Below are 24,814 nucleotides of genomic sequence, written 5' to 3'. Positions count from 1 at the left end.
CCTTCAGGGATCACTCTCCTGTGCCGATTGGATCAATCTCCTGATTGATCTCTGATATTTGTTGATTCATGTATATTGTCTGGTTTTATACTTGTTCAGGTGGGATAGTAAATTTGGTCCCTGTTATTCCATTTTGATTAGAAGTCTCTAGACTGCTTTTTCAGCCAATAGAAAATCAGTTTTCAAAGACTTATATTTTCATTACATCCATTTGTTTCATTCTCTCTCAGACTATAACCTGCACTATTAAAAATATTATGGGGAGGACTTCCCTGGTGGCGCAGTGGTTGAGAGTGCCTGCCGATGCAGGGGACACGGGTTCATGCCCTGGTCTGGGAAGATCCCATATGCTGTGGAATGGCTGGGCCCGTGAGCCATGGCTGCTGAGCCTGCACGTCTGGAGCCTGCACTCCGCAATGGGAGAGGCCACAACAGTGAGAGGCCCACATACCACAAAAAAATATATATATATATATTATGGGGAAAATTCTTAGTGAATTTAGAAACAATTGTCATCTTACCAGGAACTGCCAAAGTACAGATTTAATATTGCATTGAAAGAAATTATTGTTTCTAGTCACAACTCTTACCTCTTGAATCCTATGTCTGTTACTGTTTGATTATGTATAGTTATGACTTAATATCTGAAATGCTTCTGGGCAGGTATTTTTCCTTTTAATTATACAGTACAGATTTGTCTAATTACATGATTATTAATGAAATTATTACTTTGGTACTCTTGGTTTTAAAAGTTTGCTAAGCTGAGAATATCTCACGTATCTTCTGTTTTTAGGCAAAATTCTTGTTTTCTGGAGTATAGATTATGAATAGCCTCTGAGATACTAGATTTGATTTTTTTTTGCATAAGTCCAAATCATTCATGTTGAAATATTGGACTTATCATTACTATAAATTATTCATGCTTTTTCTTGTCATAGCTGAGGCTAATTTAAAGGATAAAGTCTTAACTATTGTATTCTTAAAAATAACAATGGAATCTAAATATTGATATATTGCCTTAAATGGGTTTTTTTTTTTTTTAGTCTGCCAAGTGGAGAGTTTATAACTTAATCATAGCAGTGAATTGTTCTAGAATCGGTAAGGTTTCTACTATTGACCCCTTTCTCACAATTTTTTGTGTGATAAGTTATTACTCAATATGGGACTTCCCTGGTGGCACAGTGGTTAAGAATCCACCTGCAAATGCAGGGGATATGGGTTGAGCCCAGGTCCAGGAAGATCCCACATGCCGCGGAGCAACTAAGCCTGTGCGCCACAACTACTGAGCCTGTGCTCTAGAGCCCGCAAGCCACAACTACTGAAGCCCCCTCTCCACAACTACTGAAGCCTATGCTCCTAGAGCCCGTGCTCCGCAACAAGAGAAGCCACCACAATGAGAAGCCCGCACAGCACAATGAAGAGTAGCCCCCACTCGCCACAACTTGAGAAAGCCCATGTGCAGCAACGAAGACCCAACACAGCCAAAAATAAATAAATTTATTTTTAAAAAATTATTACTCAATAAAATATCTAAAATGTTACTTAATCCAGGGACCAAACTGTAGAGAACACTATATAATTTTTTTAACATCTTTATTGTAGTATAATTGCTTTACAATGGTGTGTTAGTTTCTGCTGTTCAGCAAAGTGAATCAGCTATACATATACATATATCCCCATATCTCCTTCCTCTTGCATCTCCCTCCCATCCTCCCTATCCCACCCCTCTAGGTGGATGCAAAGCACCGAGCTGATCTACCTGTGCTCTGCAGCTCCTTCCCACTAGCTATCTATTTTCCATTTGGTATAGAACACTATATAATTCTTAACCCATTTTTTTCTTCTTTTACAGGAAAAGTAAGAAGCTTAAGCTCATCTTTGTGGTCACTAACTCACTTGACAGCTTTGTATCTAAGTGACAATTCCCTGTCCCGCATTCCTTCAGACATTGCCAAGCTTCACAATCTGGTGTATCTGGACCTGTCCTCTAATAAAATCCGGAGTTTACCGGCAGAACTCGGAAACATGGTATCACTCAGGTATACAGATTCAACTTAGTACATAGCTATATACCCCCTAAAAGAATATATTATTATATTGTTAGGAAACACCACTTTGTTGGGAAAAGACATTGTCAATTTAATGGTATTTGAACACAATTAAACATGACTATGTTCTTCAGGTAAAGTTTTCTGGGAAAATTGAATGTCAGCTAATAAATAAGTCATTTAGATCCATTGCCTAAAATTTACTTTATTGCTGTTTTGTGTAATATACTTTATTTTTGAAACAAAATTTTTGGACAAAGTGGGGCAAACAAATAGAAGGCACTTGTATTATCCCATATATTCACTCACCTGTGACAGACAGTTGAGATGCTTTTCCCCCACTAAATTCTGGGGCCCTGTACCCTCCTTAATATGGGATCCAGGAAGCCATTGACAATTAATGATCCCATTTTGGCCATCCCAGGGCTTGTATGCATGACAGTAACAAAGCCAGGACTTGAAAGAAGCTAGAATTAGTGATTGAATATGGGGACCTATAGTGTGGGCTATAGGAGGTTGATAGGATGTGGAGTCACACAGAGTTCAGGTTAGAAACCTGACTCAGTCATTTACAAGTTGTGTGATTTTGGGCAAGCTTCATACAACCTTGCAGAGTGTTTCTTCATCCATGAAGTTGCTATGATAATGACCCAACTAAGGATGAGATTAGAGATATTTGAGATAATGACTAAGAAACTACTAGCAACTCTGCTTGGTACATATTGTATTAGTAAATGGTAATTGCTGTAACCTCTGTTTTATAAGATAGATGAGATCTACCCAGATTGAATATAAAGCCAATTTCCAGCTATTATGTTAATCCCAATAGAAAATCTTGCCCCATTTCATATTACCCCCCCTTTTTTTTTAAATTCCACTGGCTTTTCTGCTGCCTTCTATCATTTGCTGCATAGTAAAAAGGAATAAGGACCTTGTGAGAGTTTCTTTACCTCTATTGCTTCCATTCCAGCCCTTTGACATTTTTTAGGCTTAATTATTGAGTGTATACCATGACTATTTTTAATCCCCTGAACCAAATTTACTTAAAGGACCTCCTTTCCTGTGTGATATATTTGGAAATAAACAGGAACCAAGTATTCAGAGTGAGTTTTTCTTATTCAGTTTATGGCCTCACCAACCTCTGGTTTACTCAGTGGTAACCAAGGTTCATTTAAATTCCAAGAACCAAGGGCTATAGAAGTATCAGTAGTTCACATTCACATGTAAACATTGACAAATAAAACTTATCATAGGACATTGCCAATATCTTAATATTGGGTCTTTTTTTCCTACTGAAGATTCCTTTCATAGTTATATTTTCTATACAAAACAAATCATTAAAATAATCAGTAGCTATTAATATAGCTGCCATTATTTCTAAAGTAAAACTTTAGTATTATTAATCATAAACATATTGTACAACTACCGTAAACTATTTTGATTTGGTACTATATGATCATTTAAATTTTCTTTTAACAGTTCACATGTTAGGCTGTTTTATCATTTCCACTTTCTTAAACATGTGTATTAGACCTCCATGTATGCTAGACCAGTTCTGCTCTCAGGGTGGTATCTGGACTGTGCCATTTTCAAAGTGTGTCACCAGCCTGCAGTGAGATACACAGCAAGTGTCTTTTGAATCCAATACCCTTAAAAAAATTGGGGCTTATATTTTGTGGGTCTTTTTTTTTCTCATCACATTTTTATAGTAATTGATTTTTTTCCTATGTTTTACAAATGTATTGGTCTGTGGCAGTTTGGGGTTTTTTGTTGTGTCTTTTTGTTTGTTTGTTTTTCTAACCACATATGATTTAAGAAGCACTATACTAGACATTGGCATATAATACTAAATTTTGTATTCTTAGGAACTTACACCTTATATTCCTAGAAATTATATTGTTGATTTTAGCTGTTAGTTAAAGGTTAATATATCTTCTGACTTCCTGGAATTTTTACATCAACAGGGAACTCCATTTAAATAACAACCTGTTACGAGTTCTACCTTTTGAGCTGGGAAAACTGTTTCAGTTGCAGACTTTAGGCCTGAAAGGTATGACTTCCCATATTTGTGCTTCTTGTGGTTTGTATGTATGTCTTTGAGTCTAAAGAAGCCATTAAAGGGAATCCTTTTGCCAGGGATTTGCAGGTTCACTCTTCCCCAGAGTTCATCATTTTGTTAGATACAGTCCAATGGTTTTCTTTCTTTTTCACCTATAGATTGTCTGCTAGTCTTCTTCTTATTTTTTGCTCCTAGCCCAGCCTTGCTTTTCTAGCCTTTCTTTTAGTCACCTCTATGTTTTGGTGATACATTCCTGACGTCAGACTTTATTTCATCATGCTGTAAAACAGCTTTTTTTATTTGTTTGTTTTATGTTCAAATCTCAAAAAATGGAGATTCTCACAAAATGCAGAAAGCAAGTAGAAAATTTTGATCTGTTTGGATCCTCTAATAAAGACCAGTATTTAAGCATTTCTTTAAAACTCAAAAATAAAATTGATTTATAAGGACTTTACTAATATTTTAGAACTCGGGGACATAATTAACCTAGTAAGAACTATTGGGAAATATTTTTTTAAACCAGCAAGGTTAAAAGTCCCATTTTAATAATATGTCAAAACCTATAAATTTTTTTATCACATTGTGGTTCTTCACCAGTCTTGTAGATGTATCCAGCTTACTCTATAATTGATTCCTTAAAAAAGATCACAGGGGGACTTCCCTGGCAGTCCAGTGGTTATGACTCTGCCCTTTGCTGCAGGGGGCATGGGTTTGATCCCTGGTGGGGGAACTAAGATCCCACATGCTATGTGGTGTGGCCCCCCAAAAAAATCACATGATGAAGTCTTCAAGAAGTGTACTTTTATTTCTTAAAAATACAGTTATAAAGTGAGGTTTTATTTCTGTAAATCCATTTCATATTATAAAAGTAATGGTATTCACAAAAACAAATGGAAATTGCAAATAATACATTTACAAATATATGTAAAACCATGTTCAACAAACATCAGCTTTATAAATCATTCTTTGGAAAGTTTTTGTCTGTATGGGCTACACTGGCTGAGGCCTCTTAAAATGGAAGTCAGGGAAATGTGAGCTGCAAATGCCTTTTCTGTTGTATCCCCCTATGATAAGTCTAATTTATTCTTATTTTCCTATTTTGAAATTTGAAAAACAAATATATAAAATGTGGCAAAGTGTAATTCATATACAGACTACCAGAATTAACAATTAATATTTTGTCACTTTTGTGTCCATTTTTTAATGCAAAAGAAATAGAACATTACAGAACATTAAGGCCCTCTTTGTTCCTCTTCTAGTCTCTTTCTCGTCCCAGAGGCAGCTACTGTTGTGTGTCCTTCTGGTTCAAGGTTTTGTAATCTTACAGTATATATTTTACAAACCTTAATCTGTATTCATTTCTCTAAGGATTTACAAACTTTATTTGAAGTTAGGGTCATTGCTCACAAATTTTCACACTGATTTAAGTAAACGCTGGGGCCAGGTAGGGAAGTCTTTATGGCACATTTGTTTTTGATTAGTCCTTGGTCTTCCACTTCAGAAAGATCCTTTACTGTTCAACATTTATGCCTTTATGTTTCTTTCTTGGAAGTATAGTTTCACCGAGATAGTTCGTTTATCTCAGCTATTCTGTTGGACGTTGTTACACGTCTGTCTGCAATAGCAGTCTTTTCACTTGATTTCGAACTTTTTAAGACAAATCCTATGTTATTTTCCTGACTTTGCAACTTACACTTTAATGCTGTGCTAGCTACTTCTTAAAACAGTTACATTTTCCTTGCTCTCTGAAAACTTCTTTAATGATTTCTCATGGCACCTGTTAATTATTTGGAAGAGAAAATGTATCACTTAGTTCAAAAATCATGTCTATTTGCTATTTTATCCATTCGTACAGAGCCAAAGTACTTCTGCCTCATGAATCAGTTCATATCATTTTCTTTAAAGTTGATTGCATAGGGCTAGCATGCGTCACTTTTTTTTTTTTTTTTTACATTTTTCCATGTTCTTCAAAATTGTTCTACTGTGAAAGATAGGACTAGAACCTTAGATAGTGTATTCTTTTTTTTATTTTGAGATAAGAGATTTATGTGAACCTGTAAGAAATAATTCAGGGAACAATCCATGTGCCTTTTACCAATTTCCCCCCAGTGATAACATCTTTCAAAACTATACTACATAGACTTGCCTGGTGGCACAGTGGTTAAGAATCCGCCTGCCAATGCAGGACACACAGGTTCAAGCCCTGGTCCAGGAAGATCCTACATGCTGAGGAGTGACTAAACCCGTGCGCCACAACTACTGAGCCTGCACTCTAGAGCCCGCGAGCCACAACTACTGAGCCCACGCGTCTGGAGCCTGTGCTCCGCAACAAGAGAAGCAACCGCAATGAGAAGCCCGTACACCACAACAGAGTAGTCCCCGCTCGCTGCAACTACAGAAGGCCCCCGCGCAGTAACGAAGACCCACTGCAGCCAGAAAACAAAAAACAAAACAAAACAAAAACTGTAGTACAGCATCACAACCAGGATATTGACATTGATACAGTCAAGGTACAGAACAGTTCCATCACCAAAGGATCCCTCATGTTGCCCTTTGATAGGCACACTTGCTTTCCTCTTGCCCCAGTTCACTCCTGAACTTCTGACAACCACTGATATGTTATCTATTTCTATAATTTTGTTATTTAAAAAATAATATATAAATAGAATCATGCTGTGTGTAACCTTTTGAGATTGGGTTCCCCTCCCCACACCCAAGGTTATTTCTTCGGAGATTCACCCAGGTTGTTGGGTGTTTGCTCCTTTATATTGTTGAGTAGTATTACTTGGTATGGATGTATCACAGGTTGTTTAACCATTGACCTATTTAAGGACATCTGGGTGGTTTCCAGTATTTTGCTGTTACAGATGAAGCTGCTGTTAACATTTTGTGTGCAGGTTATTGTGTGAATGTAAGTCTTCATTTCTCTAAGATAAATGCCCAGGAGTGCAGTTGCTGGGTCATAGGTTAATTTCATGGTCAGTTTTTTTTAAGAACCTGCCAGGTTGTTTTCCAGACTGCTGTACTATTTTACATTTTTACCAGTAATAAATGAGTGATCCAGTTTCTTTGCATCCTTATCAGTGTTTGGTATTGTCACTATTTGATTTTTTTAACATCTTTATTGGAGTATAATTGCTTTACAATGGTGTGTTAGTTTCTGCTGTATAACAGAGTGAATCAGTTATACATATACGTATATCCCCATATCTCCTCCCTCTTGCGCCTCCCTCCCATCGTCCCTATCCCACCCCTCTAGATGGACAAAAAGCACCGAGCTGATCTCCCTGTGCTATGTGGCTGCTTCCCACTAGCTATCTGTTTTACATTTGGTAGTATATATATGTCCATGCCACTCTATCCCTTTGTCCCAGCTTACCCTTCCACCTCCTAGTGTACTCAAGTCCATTTTCTACATCTGTGTCTTTATTCCTGTCCTACCCCTAGGTTCTTCAGAACCATTTTTTCTTATTTTAGATTCCATATATATGTGTCAGCATATGGTATTTATTTTTCTCTTTCTGACTTACTTCACTCTGTGTGACGGTCTCTAGGTCCATCCACCTCACCACAAATAACTCAATTTTGTTTCTTTTTATGGCTGAGTAATATTCCATTGTATATATGTGCCACATTTTTATCCATTCATCTGTTGATGGACACTTAGGTTGCTTCCATGTCCTGGCTATTGTAAATAGAGCTGCAATGAACATTGTGGTACATGACTCTTTGAATTATGGTTTTCTCAGGGTATATGCCCAGTAGTGGGATTGTTGGGTCGTATGGTAGTTCTATTTTTAGTTTTGTAAGGAACCTCCATACTGTTCTCCATAGTGGCTGTATCAATTTACATTCCCACCAACAGTGCAAGAGGGTTCCCTTTTCTCCACACCCTCTCCAGCATTGATTGTTCGTAGACTTTTTGATGATGGTCATTCTGACAGGTGTGAGATGATACCTCACTGTAGTTTTGATTTGCATTTCTCTAATGATTAATGATGTTGAGCATTCTTTCATCTGTTTGTTGGCAATCTGTATATCTTCTTTGGAGAAATATCTGTTTAGGTCTTCTGCCCATTTTTGGATTGGGTTGTTTGTTTTTTTTGATATTGAGCTGCATGAGCTGCTTGTAAATTTTGGAGATTAATCCTTTGTCAGTTGCTTCATTTGCAAATATTTTCTCCCATTTTGAGGGTTGTCTTTTGGTCTTGTTTATGGTTTCCTTTGCTGTGCAAAAGCTTTTAAGTTTCATTAGGTTCCATTTGCTTATTTTTGTTTTTATTTCCATTTCTCTAGGAGGTGGGCCAAAAAGGATATTGCTGTGATTTATGTCATAGAGTGTTCTGACTATGTTTCCTCTAAGAGTTTTATAGTGTCCGGCCTTACATTTAGGTCTTTAATCCACTTTGAGTTTATTTTTATGTATGGTGTTAGGGAGTGTTCTAATTTCATTCTTTTACAAGTAGCTGTCCATTTTTCCCAGCACCACTTATTGAAGAGGCTGCCTTTTCTCCATTGTATATTCTTGCCTCCTTTATCAAAGATAAGGTGACCGGGCTTCCCTGGTGGCGCAGTGGTTGAGAGTCCGCCTGCTGTTGCAGGGGACGCGGGTTCGTGCCCGGTCTGGGAAGATCCCACATGCTGCGGAGCGGCTAGGCCCGTGAGCCGTGGCTGCCGAGCCTGTGCGTCCAGAGCCTGTGCTCCACCACGGGAGAGGCCACAACAGTGAGAGGCCCGCGTACTGCAAAAAAAAAAAAAAAAAAAGATAAGGTGACCATATGTGCGTGGGTTTCTATCCTGTTCCATTGATTGGTATTTCTGTTTTTGCGCCAGTACCATACTCTCTTGATTACTGTAGCTTTGTAGTATAGTCTGAAGTCAGGGAGCCTGATTCCTCCAGCTCAATTTTTCTTTCTCAAGATTGCTTTGGCTATTCGTGGTTTTTTGTGTTTCCATACAAATTGTGAAAAAAAATTTTTTTTTTTTGGCGGTACGCAGGCCTCTCACTGTTGTGGCCTCTCCCGTTGTGGAGCACAGGCTCTGGACACGCAGGCTCAGCGGCCATGGTTCACGGGCCCAGCCGCTTCGCGGCACGTGGGATCCTCCCGGACTGGAGCACAAACCCGTGTCCCCTGCTTTGGCAGGCGGACTCTCAACCACTGCGCCACCAGGGAAGCCCCAAATTGTGAAATTTTTTGTTCTAGTTCTATGAAAAATGCCATTGGTCATTTGATAGGGATTGCATTGAATCTGCAGGTTGCTTTGGGTAGTATAATCATTTTCACAATGTTGATTCTTCCAATCCAAGAACAAGGTATATCTCTCCATCTGCTTGTATCGTCTTTAATTTGTTTCATCAGTGTCTTATAGTTTTCTGCATACAGGTCTTTTGCCTCCTTAGGTAGGTTTATTCCTAGGTATTTTATTCTTTTTGTTGCAATGGTAAATGGGAGTGTTTCCTTAATTTCTTTTTCAGATTTTTCATCATTAGTGTATAAGAATGCAAGAGATTTCTGTGCATTAATTTTGTATCCTGCTACTTTATCAGATTCATTGCTTAGCTCTAGTAGTTGTCTGGTAGCATCTTTAGGATTCTGTATGTATAGTATCATGTCATCTGCAAACAGTGACAATTTTGCTTCTTCTTTTCTGATTTGGATTCCTTTTATTTCCTTTCCTTCTCTGATTGCTGTGGCTAAAATTTCCAAAACTATGTTGAATAATAGGGGTGAGAGTGGGCAACCTTGTCTTGTTCCTGATCTTAGTGGAAATGGTTTCAGTTTTTCACCATTGAGAACGATGTTGGCTGTGGGTTTGTCATATATGGCCTTTCTTATGTTGAAGTAAGTTCCCTCTGTGCCTACTTTCTGGAGGGTTTTTATCATAAATGGGTATTGAATTTTGTCGAAAGCTTTTTCTGCATCTATTGAGATGATCGTGTGATTTTTCTCGTTCAATTTGTTAATATGGTTTATCACATTGATTGATTTGTGTATATTGAAGAATCCTTGCATTCCTGGGATAAACCACACCTGATCATGGTGTATGATCCTTTTAATGTGCTGTTGGATTATGTTTGCTAGTAGTTTGTTGAGGATTTTTGCATCTATGTTCATCCATAATATTGGCCTGTAGTTTTCTTTTTTTGTGACATCTTTGTCTGGTTTTGGTATCAGGGTGATAGTGGCCTCATAGAATGAGTTTGGGATTGTTCCTCCCTCCGCAAATGAGTTTGGGATTGTTTGGAAGAGTTTGAGAAGTATAGGTGCTAGCTCTTCTCTAAATGTTTGATAGAATTTGCCTGTGAAGCCATCTGGTCCTGGGCTTTTGTTTGTTGGAAGATATTTTTTTAACCTGTTTCTTTTGTTTTGTTTTGTTTTGGGCCGCGTTGTGTCTTCGTTGCTGCGCACAGGCTTTCTCTAGTTGCAGTGAGGGGGGGCTACTCTTCGTTGCGGTGCACGGGCTTCTCATTGCAGTGGCTTCTCTTTGTTGTGGAGCACGGGCTCTAGGCGCATGGGCTTCAGTAGTTGTGGCGCACGGGCTTTCTTGCTCCGCGGCATATGGGATCTTCCCGGATCAGGGCTCGAACCCGTGTCCCCTGCACTGGCAGGCGGGTTCTTAACCACTGCACCACCAGGGAAGTCCTGTTGGAAGATTTTTAATCACAGTTTCAATTTCAGTGCTTGTGATTGGTCTGTTTATATTTTCAGTTTCCTAGTTCAGTGTCAGAAGGTTGTGCTTTTCTAAGAATTTGTCCATTTCTTCCAGGTTGTCCATTTTATTGGCATATAGTTGCTTGTAGTAATCTCTCATGATCCTTTGTATTTCTGCAGTGTCAGTTGTTACTTCTCCGTTTTCATTTCTAGTTCTGTTGATTTGAGTCTTCTCCCTTTTTTTTCTTGATGAGTCTGGCTAAAGGTTTATCAATTTTGTTTTATCTTCTCAAAGAACCAGTTTTTAGTTTTATTGATCTTTGCTATCATTTCTTTCATTTCTTTTTCATTTATTTCTGATCTGATCTTTATGATTTCTTTCCTTCTGCTAACTTTGGGGTTTTTTTTTTGTTCTTCTCTCTAATGCTTTAGGTGTAGGGTTAGTTTGTTTATTTGAGACATTTGTTGTTTCTTGAGGTAGGATTGTATTGCTGTAAACTTCCCTCTTAGAACTGCTTTTGCTGCATCCCATAGGTTTTGGGTCGTCGTGTTTTCATTGTCATTTGTTTTTAGGTATTTTTTGATTTCCTCTTTGATTTCTTCAGTGATCTCTTGGTTATTTAGTAGTGTATTGTTTAGCCTCATGTGTTTGTAGTTTTTACAGATTTTTTTCCTGTAATTGATATCTAGTCTCATAGCATTGTAGTCAGAAAAGATACTTGATACTATTTCAATTTTCTTAAATTTACCAAGGCTTGATTTTGTATCATTCTACTTTGTTGAACCCAATTATAGTTCTAGGAGTTGGTTTTTCTATTTTTTGTAGGTTTTTTAGTAATTAAAAAATTTCTTTTCTATGTAGAAAATTAGTCATCTGCAAATAGGGAGAAGTTTATTTCTTTCCAATATGTATGCTTTTCTTTCCTTTTTCTTGCCTTATGGCACTGACCAGAACTTGCAGCTCTATGTTGAATAAGAGTTGTGAGAGCAGACATCCCCCCTTTTCCCCGACCTTAGAAAGTATTCTGTCTTCATTATTCAGTATAATGTTAGCATGGGTATTTTGTAGATGCCCCATCAATTTGAGGATTTTTCCTTCTATCCTTCTTTTTCTGAGAGTTTTAAATCATGAATGGGTATTTAATTTTGTCAAATGTTTGTTCTCCATCAGTTGATATGTGATATATAATTTTTCGTCTTTAGCCTGATAATTAATTTTTGAATATTGAACCAGGCTTGCATTCCTAGAATAAAATCTGCTTGATCATGGTATATAATTTGTTTATTGCTGGTAAGTGTATGCTAATATTTTAATGATTTTTGACTGTATTCATGAGAGATATTTGTAGTTTTGTTTTTTGTTTGTTTTATACTCACTTTGCCTGGTTTTGGTATCAAGATGATATTAGCTTTATGAAATGAATTTGAAAGTGTTCCCTCATCTTCTGTTTTCCAGAAGAGATTCTGTAGAATTAGAGTTAATCCTTTTTTAAATGTTTAGTAGAATTTTTCAGTGCAACAGTCTGGGTTGATTTCTTTTCTGGTAGTTTTAAAATTATGAATTCATTTCCTTTACTAGGTGTAGTGCTATTAAATTATCTACTGGGTGAGTTGTGATGATTTGTGTTTTTCAGGGAAGTGGCCCATATCATCTGTGTTGTTAAATTTATGTATGTAGAGTTGTTTATAGTATTCCCTTATCCTTCTGATTTCTGTAGGGTCTGTAGTGATACCCTTATTCCCTTTCGTTGTTGATATTGGTAATTTTTGTCTCTCTTTTTCTTTATCAGTCTTGGTTAAAGGTTCGTCAGTTTTATTGATCTTGTCAAAGAAACAGCTTTAAAATTTTTTTCCTCCACTTTTCTGTTTTCAGTTTCACTGATTTCTGCTCTTTAGTATTTCTATGCTGCTTTTTCTTTGGGTTTATTTTACTTTTTCTCTTGGTTCTTAGGGTAGAAGCTTAGATTATTGAATTGGGACTTTTTTCTTCTGATGTATGCATTTAGTGCTGTAACTCTCCCTCTTGGCCCTGCTTTAGCTGTGTCCAGCAACAAATTTTATTTTCACTAGCTCAGTGCATTTTGAAATTTCCCTTCAGACTTCCTCTTTGACCCATGGATCATTCAGAATTTTCCAAGTGTTTGCACATTTTCCTATTGTCTTTCAGTTATTGATTTTTAGTGTCATTCCATTGTGGTTGAAGATTTCATTCTACATAATTTCAGTTCTTTTAAATTTGTGGATGTTTGGTTTTATGGCCCAGGATATGATCTATCCTAGTATTTGTCCCTTGGGCATTGGGCAAGAGTTTTGTATTCTGCTGTTACTGTGTAGATGATGTATAAATAGTTAGATCCAATATATTTGTCTGATATCTATTAGATTGATGGTTTGTGGACTTTTGTCTGGTTCTATCAATTTTTGAGAGAGGGGTGTTGACCTCTTCAGCTGTAATTGTAGACTTCTCTATTGTCCTTTCAGTTCCATCAGTTTTTGGACGGAATTGTTTTTGCTTAAAATATTTTGCAGTTTTGTTGTTTGATAGATACACATTTAGAATTGCTAATTCTTCTTGGGGGATTGGCCCTTTATCGTTACATAAGGCCACTCGCAGTGTGGTGATTTTCTCTGAAATCTACTTGATCTGATATTAATATAGTCACTCCTGCTTTCCTCTGGCTAATGTTTGCATGATTTTTTTTTCCATCCTTTTCCTTTCAACCTGCTTATATTGTTATATTTGAAGTGAGTTTCTTGTTGATAGCATATAGTTGGGTCATGTTTTTAAATCCACACTGCCAATTTTCTGTCTTTTAATTGGTCTATTTAGACCATTTACATTTACTATAATTACTGATTTATTGGAGCTTACATCTGCCACTTTATTTTTTGTTTTCTGTTTGTTCTCCTTGCTTTTGTTTTTCTGTTTTCTTTTTCTTGCTTTCCTATGGGTTACTTGAGCATCTTTTTACATTTCCATTTTAATTTGTGATGTGTTTGAATTATCTTTTTCAGTGGTTGCTCTAGGTATTTCAGTATATAAACTTAATTTATCATAGTCTTCTGGTGTTACTACTTTACCAGTTTGAGTGACATATAAAAACCATAGCTCTTTTTATGACCTTTTATTTGCCTGTTCCCCCAGTTAACTGCCAAACAAGATTTAGAAAACTTGAGAAGGAAAGCCTATTATATTTGCCCCCCCTTTTATTAAACCATAATCTTTTTTTTCCTTCCTGATATTCCAGGGTTCCTTCTATTATCATTTCCTTTCCATTTAGAGAACTTTCATTAATGGTTCTCTTAGGGGAGGGTCTGCTGGCAACAGAGTGTCTTAGTTCTCTGTCATCTGAAAATGTCTTTGTTTCTCCTTCATTCCCGAAGGATATTTTCGCTGGATATAGGATTCTGGGTTGACAGGTCTTTTCTTTCAGCACTTGAAAAATACCATGCCACTTTCTACTGGTTTGTGATGAGAAATTTGTGGTTATTCATATTGTTTTTCCCCTACAGATAAGGTTGTTTTTCTCTGGCTGCCTTCAAGATTTTTTTCTTTGTCTTTAGTTTTCAGAAGTCTAATTATGATGTTGCTTGGTATAGATTCCTTTGGGTTTGTCCTGTTTGAAGTTTTTGAATCTGTAGGTTTAGGTTTCTTGCCAAATTGGGGGAGCTTTCACCATTTCTTTAGTACTTCTTCAGCCCTGTGCTCTTCTGCTTCCGTTGCTCTGAGGACATGAATGTTAAATTTTTTGTTGTAGTTCCACTGGTCCCTGAGGCTCTCTGTTCATTTATTTTTTTCAATGTTTCCTTTCTGTTGTTCAGATTGCGTAATTGTAGTGTTATACCTTCCAGTTCACTGATTCTTTCCTTTGACCCTCCATTCTGCTGTTGAACCCATCCAACTGAGTTTTTTATTTCATTTATCCTATTTTACAGTTTTAATATTTCCATTTGGTTTTTACATTTCATTTGTTTACCAAAACTTTGTTTACTGAGTCTTCTTGTTTTTTTGTCGTTTTATTTCAGGCATGTTTGTAATTTTTCATTGAAGCATTTTTATCATGCCTTCTCTGTTTTGCTCAGATCATTCTAATGTTTCTATCATCTCAGTGTTGGAATCTATTATCTTTTTCATTCAGTTTGAAATTTTCCTGGTTCTTGGTATGATTAGTGATTTTCACTTGAAGCTGGACATATTCACATTATGTTATAAGACTCTGGATCTTATTTAAACCTTTTTCCTGGCTTTCTCTAACACTGCTGTGGCAGGGAAAATGGAGAACACTATCTCCTTACTGCCAGGGGAGGTAGGAGTTAAGATTCCACTTAGCCTTTGTTGACACCTGAGGGTCAGCTGGGTACAGGTGGCAGTTTTGGCTCCTTATGTGGCCTCCATAGTCACTGCATTGGGGTGACCTCATTACTGTTGGGAGATGGTAAAAGTCTTGACTCTCCTTAGCCTCCTCTGACATCATCCCCAGAAGGGAGGTGGAGGAGCACCTCATTACTGCGGGTTGGGGTGATAGTCCAGGCTTCCCTTCTTGGTCTCTGCAGACACCACAGGGCGGAGGAGGAGGAGGTGCTTGTTACTGCCTGGAGGGGATAAAAGTCCCAGCTACCTTCTTGGCCTTCTCTGACCCTACCCTGCTAGGGGTGTTGGGGTACCTCCTTACTTCCTCATAAGGGTGTAAGTCTAAGCTCCCTGCTTGGTCTTTGCTGGCATGAGTAGAGAGGATGCCATGTATGTTTCTTTGGTGTTTAGCTGTAGTAGAGCTGTTACTATCTAAAAGTTTTGTTTTGTTAGGCTGCCCTTTCCTGGCCCTTTGGCGTTTGTTGGAATTTTTTTTCTGTACCCATAGGTGTTTCTGTGTTGCTGGCTTCTTAGCTCTGTGTCTGGGATATATGAGACAAATAGTAAACCCAAGGAATTCACCACTGTGTTGTTCCTCAGGTCCTGAGGTCTCTGAACATTCTGCCTTCTTACCACATTTCAGAGTCTTACATTTCTTTACACATAATTAATGGGATTTAGTTGTATTCAGCAGGAGAAATAGGGAAAAGTATGTTTACTTCATCTTTCCAGAAACGACTTCTCTCATTCACTTTTGTTCCTTAGTTCTGAGACTCAGTATCATGTTTTAATTCCAGAATTGTATTGTACTTGTTAAGTTTACCCTATGTGTATTATTTTTCCAGGCAATGAAAAGTAGATTAAATTTAAAGGAATTCCAAAGAACAAGCAGATGTTGGGGGAAATATACCATTTGGCTTCATGCATTTATTAGAGAGTCAAAAATAGATGTTTGGGTTTGGGGATGGTTTTTAATTTTATAGAAAGATCTTAGAAGGGAGGATCACATAGTTATAAGTACTCAGCAGTTGCCTTTAAATATTTTTTGCACTAGAAAGTAGTAAAAATAACAGTAATGTAGGTCTAGTTAGAATGGGATGCTTACCTGGTACTGAGAAGTTTTTTGGTTGACTTCATTTTCTCAAGATATCCTTAACAGGGTCCTGGTAACTTTGAGGTTATAGCTACCTATCTCATAGGATTGTGACTAAATGAAAATTTCAGGACTCTGGTATCTGTAAAGAACTGTACACATATGGGGAATGATACTATTGTTACTTGTCTTCCTACAAATATATACCTTGCACTTATAGGAGCATGTTTTTACCTTTACAGTTCTTAAAATCCTAACTTAGGATTCTTCCCATCCGTGTAATCCAGCTTTTAATGAAGGATACTTCACTACCTCACAGGTCAGGGCATTTCATCTTAAATAATTCTAATGTTTAACAAACACTTCTGAGCTTGGTCCTCATTCTGCCTTTTGAGTCTACTCTTTCACAAGAGAAAAGGAAAAAAATGCTTTTTTCTCTGTGTGGTGATCATTCTTATAGTCCATACCTTTTTTATTTTTAATTTGGAATGGCTAAGATCTCTCATCATTTTACCTATCTTCCATCTATAGAATTTATTAGTCTTTCTTAAAATGGAGCATGGATAGGAACTTTGCTTTTGAAACTGTACTATGCTGTTACTTGTACATAAGAAGTCCTTCTGAGAGAATTTGAGACTATTAACAATACATGTAAATCATTGCATTAGCTTTCATTTTTGGCACTTATGAAACAGTGATTGAATTTACTGTTGGATCACTGCCCTGGGGTTTTCCCCTTCATTAGTGGCTTAATCTTAAACCAGGTCTGTCCCATCCTGTTACTTTATTCATTAGAATTTTTAAAAATCTAAGTGCTAGACAGCATTTGTCATTAGGATGTTTTCTTATTAACTTTGTAGCGTTCTTAAATTTTGATTCTGTGATTCGTTATATTGGTTCTCACCTTTCCTTTGCCTAGTCCTTCTTCCAACTCTTCCCCAATCCAGTTTTACTCTCTTTTGATCATTATGAAAGTGTTGATGAGGCAGGGTCAGATGCAGAGCACTGTTAGATATCTTCTAGATTGACATCAGTACATTAATAATCATTTTTTGGATACTTCTGTAGAATGTGGTATGAATCATTTTTATTCTTCACATCAAAAGCTGAAAAAAAATAATATTCTAGTTTGGTATGTTGAGTTAATATATAGTTTTTTATATACAGTTATATATGGTTAATATATATAGTTAATATACATTGTTAGAGATAATCTGATAATTTTGGTATATTTTTCAGTTTTGAAATATTTTAGTATTTGTCTTGGTTTCATTTTACCTATTTAAAAAACATTTCCAGGAAATCCACTTACCCAGGATATATTGAACCTCTATCTGGAACCAGATGGAACAAGAAGGCTACTGAACTATTTGCTTGATAATTTGGCAGGTACTGCAAAAAGAAGTAAGTGGTCATTTGATTAAACCATTTTTTTTAGAAAGATATGTAAGAATATTGTTTAATTTTGTGTTTTATATTCAACTAGTTTCAACAGAACAACCACCTCCAAGATCTTGGATTATGTTACAAGAACCAGACAGAACACGGCCAACTGGTTGGTAGCCTAATTTTTTAAATCTTATTTTTACTTTTTCTTTGTAAACCTAATAGTATTGTTGGTATGCTTTAGATTTTGGGCAGTGTTACAGTAGAATGCTTAAGGTTGATTTGGGAGATAATAACGAAGACTTGATTACCTGGCCTCTTTACTATGCTACGGAAAATTTGGTATAAAGCAGTACTTCTCAACCAGAGGCGATTTTATGCCCTAGAAGACATTTGGCAATGCCTGGAGATATTTTTTGATTGTTAACAACTGGTAGAAGTGCTCTTGGCATCTTGTGGCTAGAGATCAGAGGTGCTGCTGTTGAGGAACTCTGCTCTAAAGTATTGATCAAATTCAGTTATGATACACGAAAATCTTTCTATACTATAAGTTTCCAAACTGTACTGTGTTCCAGATGTATTTGATAATACAAAAGTTTAAGATAGCCAAAACACCTACTTGAAAGAGAAATTGAACTAATGACCTCTAATATCCTTTTAAAATTGTATGAAAATAGTTTGAGCACTTCTGTGATGTGTGCAACAGGATTTGGTCTATAATACCCCTTTTCTTTCATGTGAATTAATAGTAGTTGCTCTGTAGAAGAAAAGTAGAGATGCCTGTTAAGAAAACTACCTGTCAGGTTTCCACATTCTACATTAACAATTGTTGAAGTGGTGGAGGGAACATAGAAATGAGGAGCCCTGGTCTTAGAGGCTGAAGGACTTAAGATTGTATTCTGTTAGTTTTTGAACCTTCTGTGTGTACCTCTGTAGCAGGAAACACATTATTTATTTATATTATAATTTGTTCACATATCTGTCCTTCATTTATTTTCTAACATTACTTATGCCATGTCTGGCATATAGCAGTTTTTCAGTGAATATATATTGAATGAATAAAGTCAACTTAGCATTTAAGTGAAAACTATTGAAATTAATTATGTTTTTTTTTTTCTGCCACGTGTGTGAATAAGTAAAGTTATCTTTCCTACAGCCTTGTTTTCTGTCATGTGCTATAATGTTCTTTGTGATAAATATGCGACCCGGCAGTTATATGGCTACTGTCCATCATGGGCACTAAATTGGGACTACAGGAAAAAGGCCATTATTCAAGAAATCTTGAGTTGCAATGCTGATGTCATAAGTCTTCAGGTAAGTCATCAGAAGAGCACTTGTTTAAATTGCAGAAATGCCCCAACATTGATCAAGCAAGGAACAGCTTGGGAACGCATTACACTGACACATATGAAGTTCTAGCTTTAGCAGTTATTAAAATATGGACTTTTTCTGTATTTAGTGAATTCTGGGAGCATTCACTGCCTGCTGTGCTTTGTAGCAGTGTGCTGCCAAATTAAGCAGATGGGTTAAGTTGGGTTTTAAGTGTTTGCTATGACAGCTAAATGTTTACTTTTTCCTCCCTGATGCTCCTGTACACTATTTTTTAATTGGGTGGCAATGTTACTAAAATTATAGCACTATCAAGGTATAATTTGCTTTACTACCAGTGGTAATTGAATAGTTAGGTCAAAGTGGAAAGGGCATTGAACCTGGTGCCCAGTAACTGGGTTCTCAGTCCAACTCTCATAATAACTTACATGATCTTGGGCAAGTCACTCTCCTTGTGGTGTGAAATTTGATCTGTGGAGTTCCTGTTACCTCTCTGATTTTTGTTCTCGCCAATTCTAAAATATAAGGAAAACTATATGCATAGGGGTGTATGTCTTTCTATTCTTTACTCCTAAACAATATAGAATTGACCTTATCAACTGGTACCTGTAAAATGACAGGTAGGTGTTCTGATTGGTTTCAGATTTACATCGAAAAAATGTAATTCTTCATTCTGCAGATCAGTCCTTTGAAATTCTTTTAAGTTCTTAAACTGTACATATAAAGGTAATGCATAGGACTGATTTTTGTCTTATGAAATAACTCTGCTATTTACAATTTTTCAGGAGGTTGAAACAGAACAGTATTACAGTTTTTTTCTGGTAGAACTGAAAGAACGTGGCTATAATGGATTCTTTAGTCCTAAATCTAGAGCTAGGACAATGTCAGAACAAGAAAGAAAACATGTTGATGGCTGTGCAATATTCTTTAAGACAGAAAAGTAAGTCATCTTCTTTCTTTCTTTCTTTTCTTCTTTTTTTTGCTGAGCCACATGGCATGCAGGATCTTAGTTTCCAGACCAGGCATCGAACCTTGCCTCCTGCAGTGGAAGTGCAGAGTCCTAACTACTGGACTGCCAGGGAATTCCCAGTCATCTTATTTCTTAAAAAGAAAACTTTCTCTGTTTGCAGGATGGGGGCCAAGGGAATGGAAATTAGTTGGCAAATAAGAGAATGAGGCGTTACATTATTACTCAAGAAAACAGTACTGTTGACTTAGAGGGTTTTGTTTTGATTCATCAGAAATAGTGTTTTGGAGGGCATGTTGAAAGTGCTGCTGTTTCTTCAGGTGTTTGCTAGGGTTTAACTCCAATTGTTACTTGAAACACCTTGTAATTGCATTCCCTCTGGGATGGTGGAGAGATTCTTAAGCGTGTACTTAGGAAGAGAATTATTTTAAAATTATAAGATGGAATTTTCCAATGTGAAACCTAAACAGAAGATGACTACATTTTCTTAAGTTGTAAAAGTTTATCAAAATGTTATTTGTATCCGTAACAGACTGAGAACAACTTAAATGGACATGGGAAGCTTGGTGTTAAGTGTGGAGGATTTTCCATAATGTAATTTACATGCCATCGTATCTGTTAAGGAAGTTGGGGAAAATTGCATTTTCCACAAAGCTAATGTCTTGGTATTCTCAATTTTATATTTGTGTGTGTGTGTTTGTTTTTGTTTTAGATTTACTTTGGTTCAGAAACACACTGTTGAATTTAATCAGCTAGCAATGGCAAATTCAGAAGGGTCTGAAGCTATGCTGAACAGAGTCATGACAAAAGATAACATTGGAGTTGCTGTACTGCTAGAACTTCGAAAGGAATTGATTGAAATGTCATGTGAGTGACTTTTCCACTTCCTATGAAATTGACCTCCAAAATTTAATAGAAAACAGAACATTTGTTACATATTAATAGTCTTGTCTAACACCTGAAGAAACTCAGAATTTAAATCTTAGATTCTAAAACCTTATATCCATTTATCTCTACCGCAAAGCTCAAGATGAGGAAACATTGCCCAGAAAACTATTTCAAATCTTAAAAGGCATAAAGCCAAAGGAAAAAAACAGCTTTCTTTTCTCCTCAAGAATTTTTCACATAAAATGCTAAAGTGTAAATATTAGTTAAAATGACTGCTCAGAGAGAACTCCATACACTTATATAATTTCTTGGCAACAGGGATATTCTGTATGCTGACTTCTCTTCCTGACCTTTTTAGTCATTATTTTAAAGGTCTTGAGTTTTGGAGAAATGGACCACTTATTTCAAATTAAATGTATGTTTAGAGTGACCTTCATGCTAAGAACTGAAACTTCTGTCACTTGAGGAACAGTTGGAAATGGGGATATTTAATCTGAGGGATAGAAAGATGAAAGATGGAACTTAATGACTATCTTAAACATATCTTAACAAAAAGCGTGTCAATTTAATTTTATGGTGCTCAATTTAGGACATCTAGAAGACCAGAAGTTTTAAGGAGATGGAGCTATTTAAAAATCAAGCTGTCCCAAATAGAATGGGCTGTCTCTGTCCAAGTAGTGAATACCCTATGCTGGAAGTACTCAACCGAGAGGTTAGATGTCTATTTCTCAGGTTTGTTGTAGGGTAGATTCAGTCATCAGGTGGGAGATTGTTAACTAAATTTTAGACTTCTTTATTATTCCCAAGATTCTGAGATATTACTTGCTTTCAGACCCTGTGAGCATATATGGGGTTATGGACAGGTTTTGTTTGTTTCTTTTCTTTTTATCTAATATAGCTGGAAAGCCACATCTTGGAACAGAAAAACAACTTATTCTCGTGGCTAATGCTCATATGCACTGGGACCCTGAATACTCTGATGTGAAGTTGGTTCAAACAATGATGTTCCTCTCAGAAGTGAAGAACATCATTGATAAAGCCTCGAGAAGCCTCCAGTCCAGTGCATTGGGAGAATTTGGAACTATTCCACTGGTGTTGTGTGCAGATCTTAATTCTTTGCCGGACTCTGGTAAAAACAAAACAAAACAAAACAATGCTATTTTATATAGAATGCTTACTGACTTAAAATGTTTTTGTAATGTGTTGTTTCTTATAATTCCAAATTTAGTCAAAATGAAAATTCAATTTATAGTGGCAACTATGAATCAGGTTAAAAAAAATGTGGAGTAGGGGAACCATTTTGAAAATGAAATGGTATTATGAAAAACCTCAGGAGGAAGGATGTTAATCATCTTCAGTAAACACGTAGGTGATAACTTGAAGTAACTTATTAAAGAACATATAATTGTATTTCATTATCCCCAGGTTATATGTAATACACACTCTGAAAAGATTATTAAGACTCTTTGGGATTCCAGCATGTGGTAATAAAATCCAGTTTAAATTTGACTGTATATTAAAGGATCTCCAGTTTTGGTGGGTTTGATTAGAAAAATATACCTCAGGTGGAAATTGAGATTTTTTTATTTACACAGATCAGGCAAGTGATTTTAACAAAAAAAGATCAAGAATCTTGATTTTTAATCACAAAGTAGAAGAATACAGAAAGCCTTATTCTTAAATACTTTTCCATAGTACAATGAGTAAAAACCATAGTCCTTGTAATATCAAACTAAGTATTTCTTTTTGTCTTTTAGCTCCTTGTTTATACTTTCTCACATACACAAGAATACTTTTCCTTGGACTTACATGCATGCAAGAATGCGCACATTCACACATACACACATTCACACGCTCGGAGTGGTTAAATTCAGTAGCACATCACTGCTATCACAATAGATGAGAGAATAGATAATAAATTAGAAAGTATGTTAAAATTCGTTTTCAGGGCTTCCCTGGTGGCGCAGTTGAGAGTCCTCCTGCTGATGCAGGGGACACAGGTTCGTGCCCCAGTCCGGGAAGATCCCACATGCCACGGAGCGGCTGGGCCCGTGAGCCATGGCCGCTGAGCCTGCGCGTCCGGAGCCTGTTCTCCGCAACGGAAGAGGCCACAACAGTGAGAGGGCCGTGTATCGCAAAAAAAAAAAAAAAAAAAAATTCGTTTTCAGGGGAAATAAAGGTGTCTAAGATCCATAATTCTTCTTTCAAAGCCATCTGGGGATTACCGGCAATTTCTCTACATGCTTTGCATCCTCTTTTTAGCTACAAAGTATCTGAGGGGCCAAGAGAGACTCTTGTCAAATAATGCAGATCTTAGAACCTATTTCCATGTTGCAAAATACAGTATTTTAATAGCAAACACATGGGAAAATGTCCAGTCTTGTTAACTAATTAAATGAAAGTTAAATATTTGCAGAACCCATCGTATGCTTCGCATATTGGAAAAATACTGTCCAGGAATGCTGAAGTTGCTCTGTAACTCTTTCAGAGTTGGCTGTGTGTGTGTGTGTGTGTGTGTGTGTGTGTATACATTTTTCATTTTCACCAAGAACTTTATTGAACAGCGTATTCACCGTTTTGTTCTACTACGTTCTGCCATTTTTCAGGCAACTTCATAATTCCATCTTCCCAAAACTTTTTATCTTTTTGAGCAAAGAACTGTTCCAGGTGCCTTTTACAGTCTTCCAGGGAATTGAAATTTTTTCCATTAAGAGAATTTTGTAAAGACTGAAATCAATGGAAATCCGAAGGTGCAATGCCTATTGAATACGGCTGATGAATCAGAACTTCCCAGCCAAGCTGTAACAGTTTTTGCCTGGTCATCAAAGAAACATGCGGCCTTGCATTATCCTGATGGAAGATTATGCGTTTTCTGTTGACTAATTCCAGACGCTTTTTGTCGAGTGCTGCTTTCAGTTGGTCTAATTGAGAGCAGTACTTGTTGGAATTTAATCTTTTGGTTTTCCGGAAGGAGCTTGTAATAGAGGACTCCCTTCCAATCCCACCATATATACAATATCATCTTCTTTGAATGAAGACCGGCCTTTGGTGTGGTTGGTGATAGTTCATTTTACTTGCCCCACGAATCTTTTCCATTCCACATGGTTGTACAGTATCCACTTTTCATCAGCCATCACAATTTGTTTTAAAAACGGAACATTTTCATTATATTTCGGTAGAGAATCGCATGCGGAAGTTGGTCAAGAAGGTTTTTTTCACTTATGTGGAACCCAAAAATCAAAGCAATTAACATAACCAAGCTGGTGCAGATGATTTTCAACGCTTGATTTGGATATTTTGAGTATGTTGGCTATCTCCCGCGTGGTACAGCGTTGATTGTTCTTAATTAATGTCTCTATTTGATCGCTATCAACTTCAACTGATCTACCCGACTGTGGAGCATTAAACATTGAGAAATCTGCAGCACGAAACTTTGCAAACTACTTTTGACACGTTCAGTCAGTCACGGCACCTTCTCCATACACTGCACAAATTTTTTTGCATTTCAGTTGCATTTTTAACTTTGTTTAAATAATAAGGCATAATATGCTGAAAACGTTGCTTTTTTTCTTCCATCTTCAGTATTAAAATGGCTACACAAAAATTCACCAATTTTGAGAAGTTTCTTTTTAAATGCACGCTGATATGACTGCTGTCACAATCTAACAAAATTGTTTTGAATGAACTTAAGTGCTACTGGAGCCATCTTACGGAAAACACTGAAAGAACTTTTTGGCCAACCCAATGTATATTTAGGCACAATGAATCCTAATCTTGGTATTTTATACTAAGCATAGCAGAAACCTACATACTAAGATGTTGATTATAGTATTCTTTTTTTTTTTAAGGTAGAAATAACATGAATTTAAAAAAATAAGGAACTAGCTTAACAAATACTATACATCAGCCCAGTTGTATTATGCAATCATTAAAAAAAATAATTGAGAAGACATACGAACATAAGTTCATGTGATACAGTATAGAATATTCAGTATACTATGATTAAAACCATGTAAAAATGGGTTTATACAAGTTTTGGC

The 24,814-nt window shown here is 36.6% G+C and overlaps 1 protein-coding gene across 6 annotated transcripts in view; it reads left to right on the top strand.

Moving 5' to 3' along the window:
• CNOT6 (CCR4-NOT transcription complex subunit 6) overlaps window positions 1–24,814 on the top strand; it is a 66,819-nt gene that overhangs the window by 34,950 nt on the left and 7,055 nt on the right. For 3 of the 6 annotated variants that reach the window (XM_089909805.1, XM_089909809.1, XM_089909804.1), the window contains 8 exons: window positions 1,853–2,039; window positions 4,013–4,098; window positions 17,504–17,608; window positions 17,691–17,759; window positions 18,732–18,904; window positions 19,705–19,859; window positions 20,599–20,753; window positions 21,673–21,903. In XM_089909805.1, the coding sequence (XP_089765931.1) occupies window positions 1,853–2,039; window positions 4,013–4,098; window positions 17,504–17,608; window positions 17,691–17,759; window positions 18,732–18,904; window positions 19,705–19,859; window positions 20,599–20,753; window positions 21,673–21,903 (1,161 nt within the window). Of the gene's footprint in view, window positions 1–1,043; window positions 1,099–1,852; window positions 2,040–4,012; window positions 4,099–17,503; window positions 17,609–17,690; window positions 17,760–18,731; window positions 18,905–19,704; window positions 19,860–20,598; window positions 20,754–21,672; window positions 21,904–24,814 lie in introns of all 6 variants that reach the window. The other 3 variants (XM_089909808.1, XM_022566505.3, XM_089909806.1) reach the window with 3 other exon arrangements.

Source organism: Delphinapterus leucas, chromosome 3 (assembly GCF_059928025.1).
Source record: "Delphinapterus leucas isolate spDelLeu-1000000601 "Yukka" chromosome 3, BTC_Dleu_Yukka2, whole genome shotgun sequence".
Taxonomy (NCBI): Eukaryota; Metazoa; Chordata; class Mammalia; order Artiodactyla; family Monodontidae; genus Delphinapterus; species Delphinapterus leucas.
The sequence above is the reverse complement of the archived record's forward strand: the minus strand, read 5'-3'. Positions and strand labels throughout refer to the sequence as shown.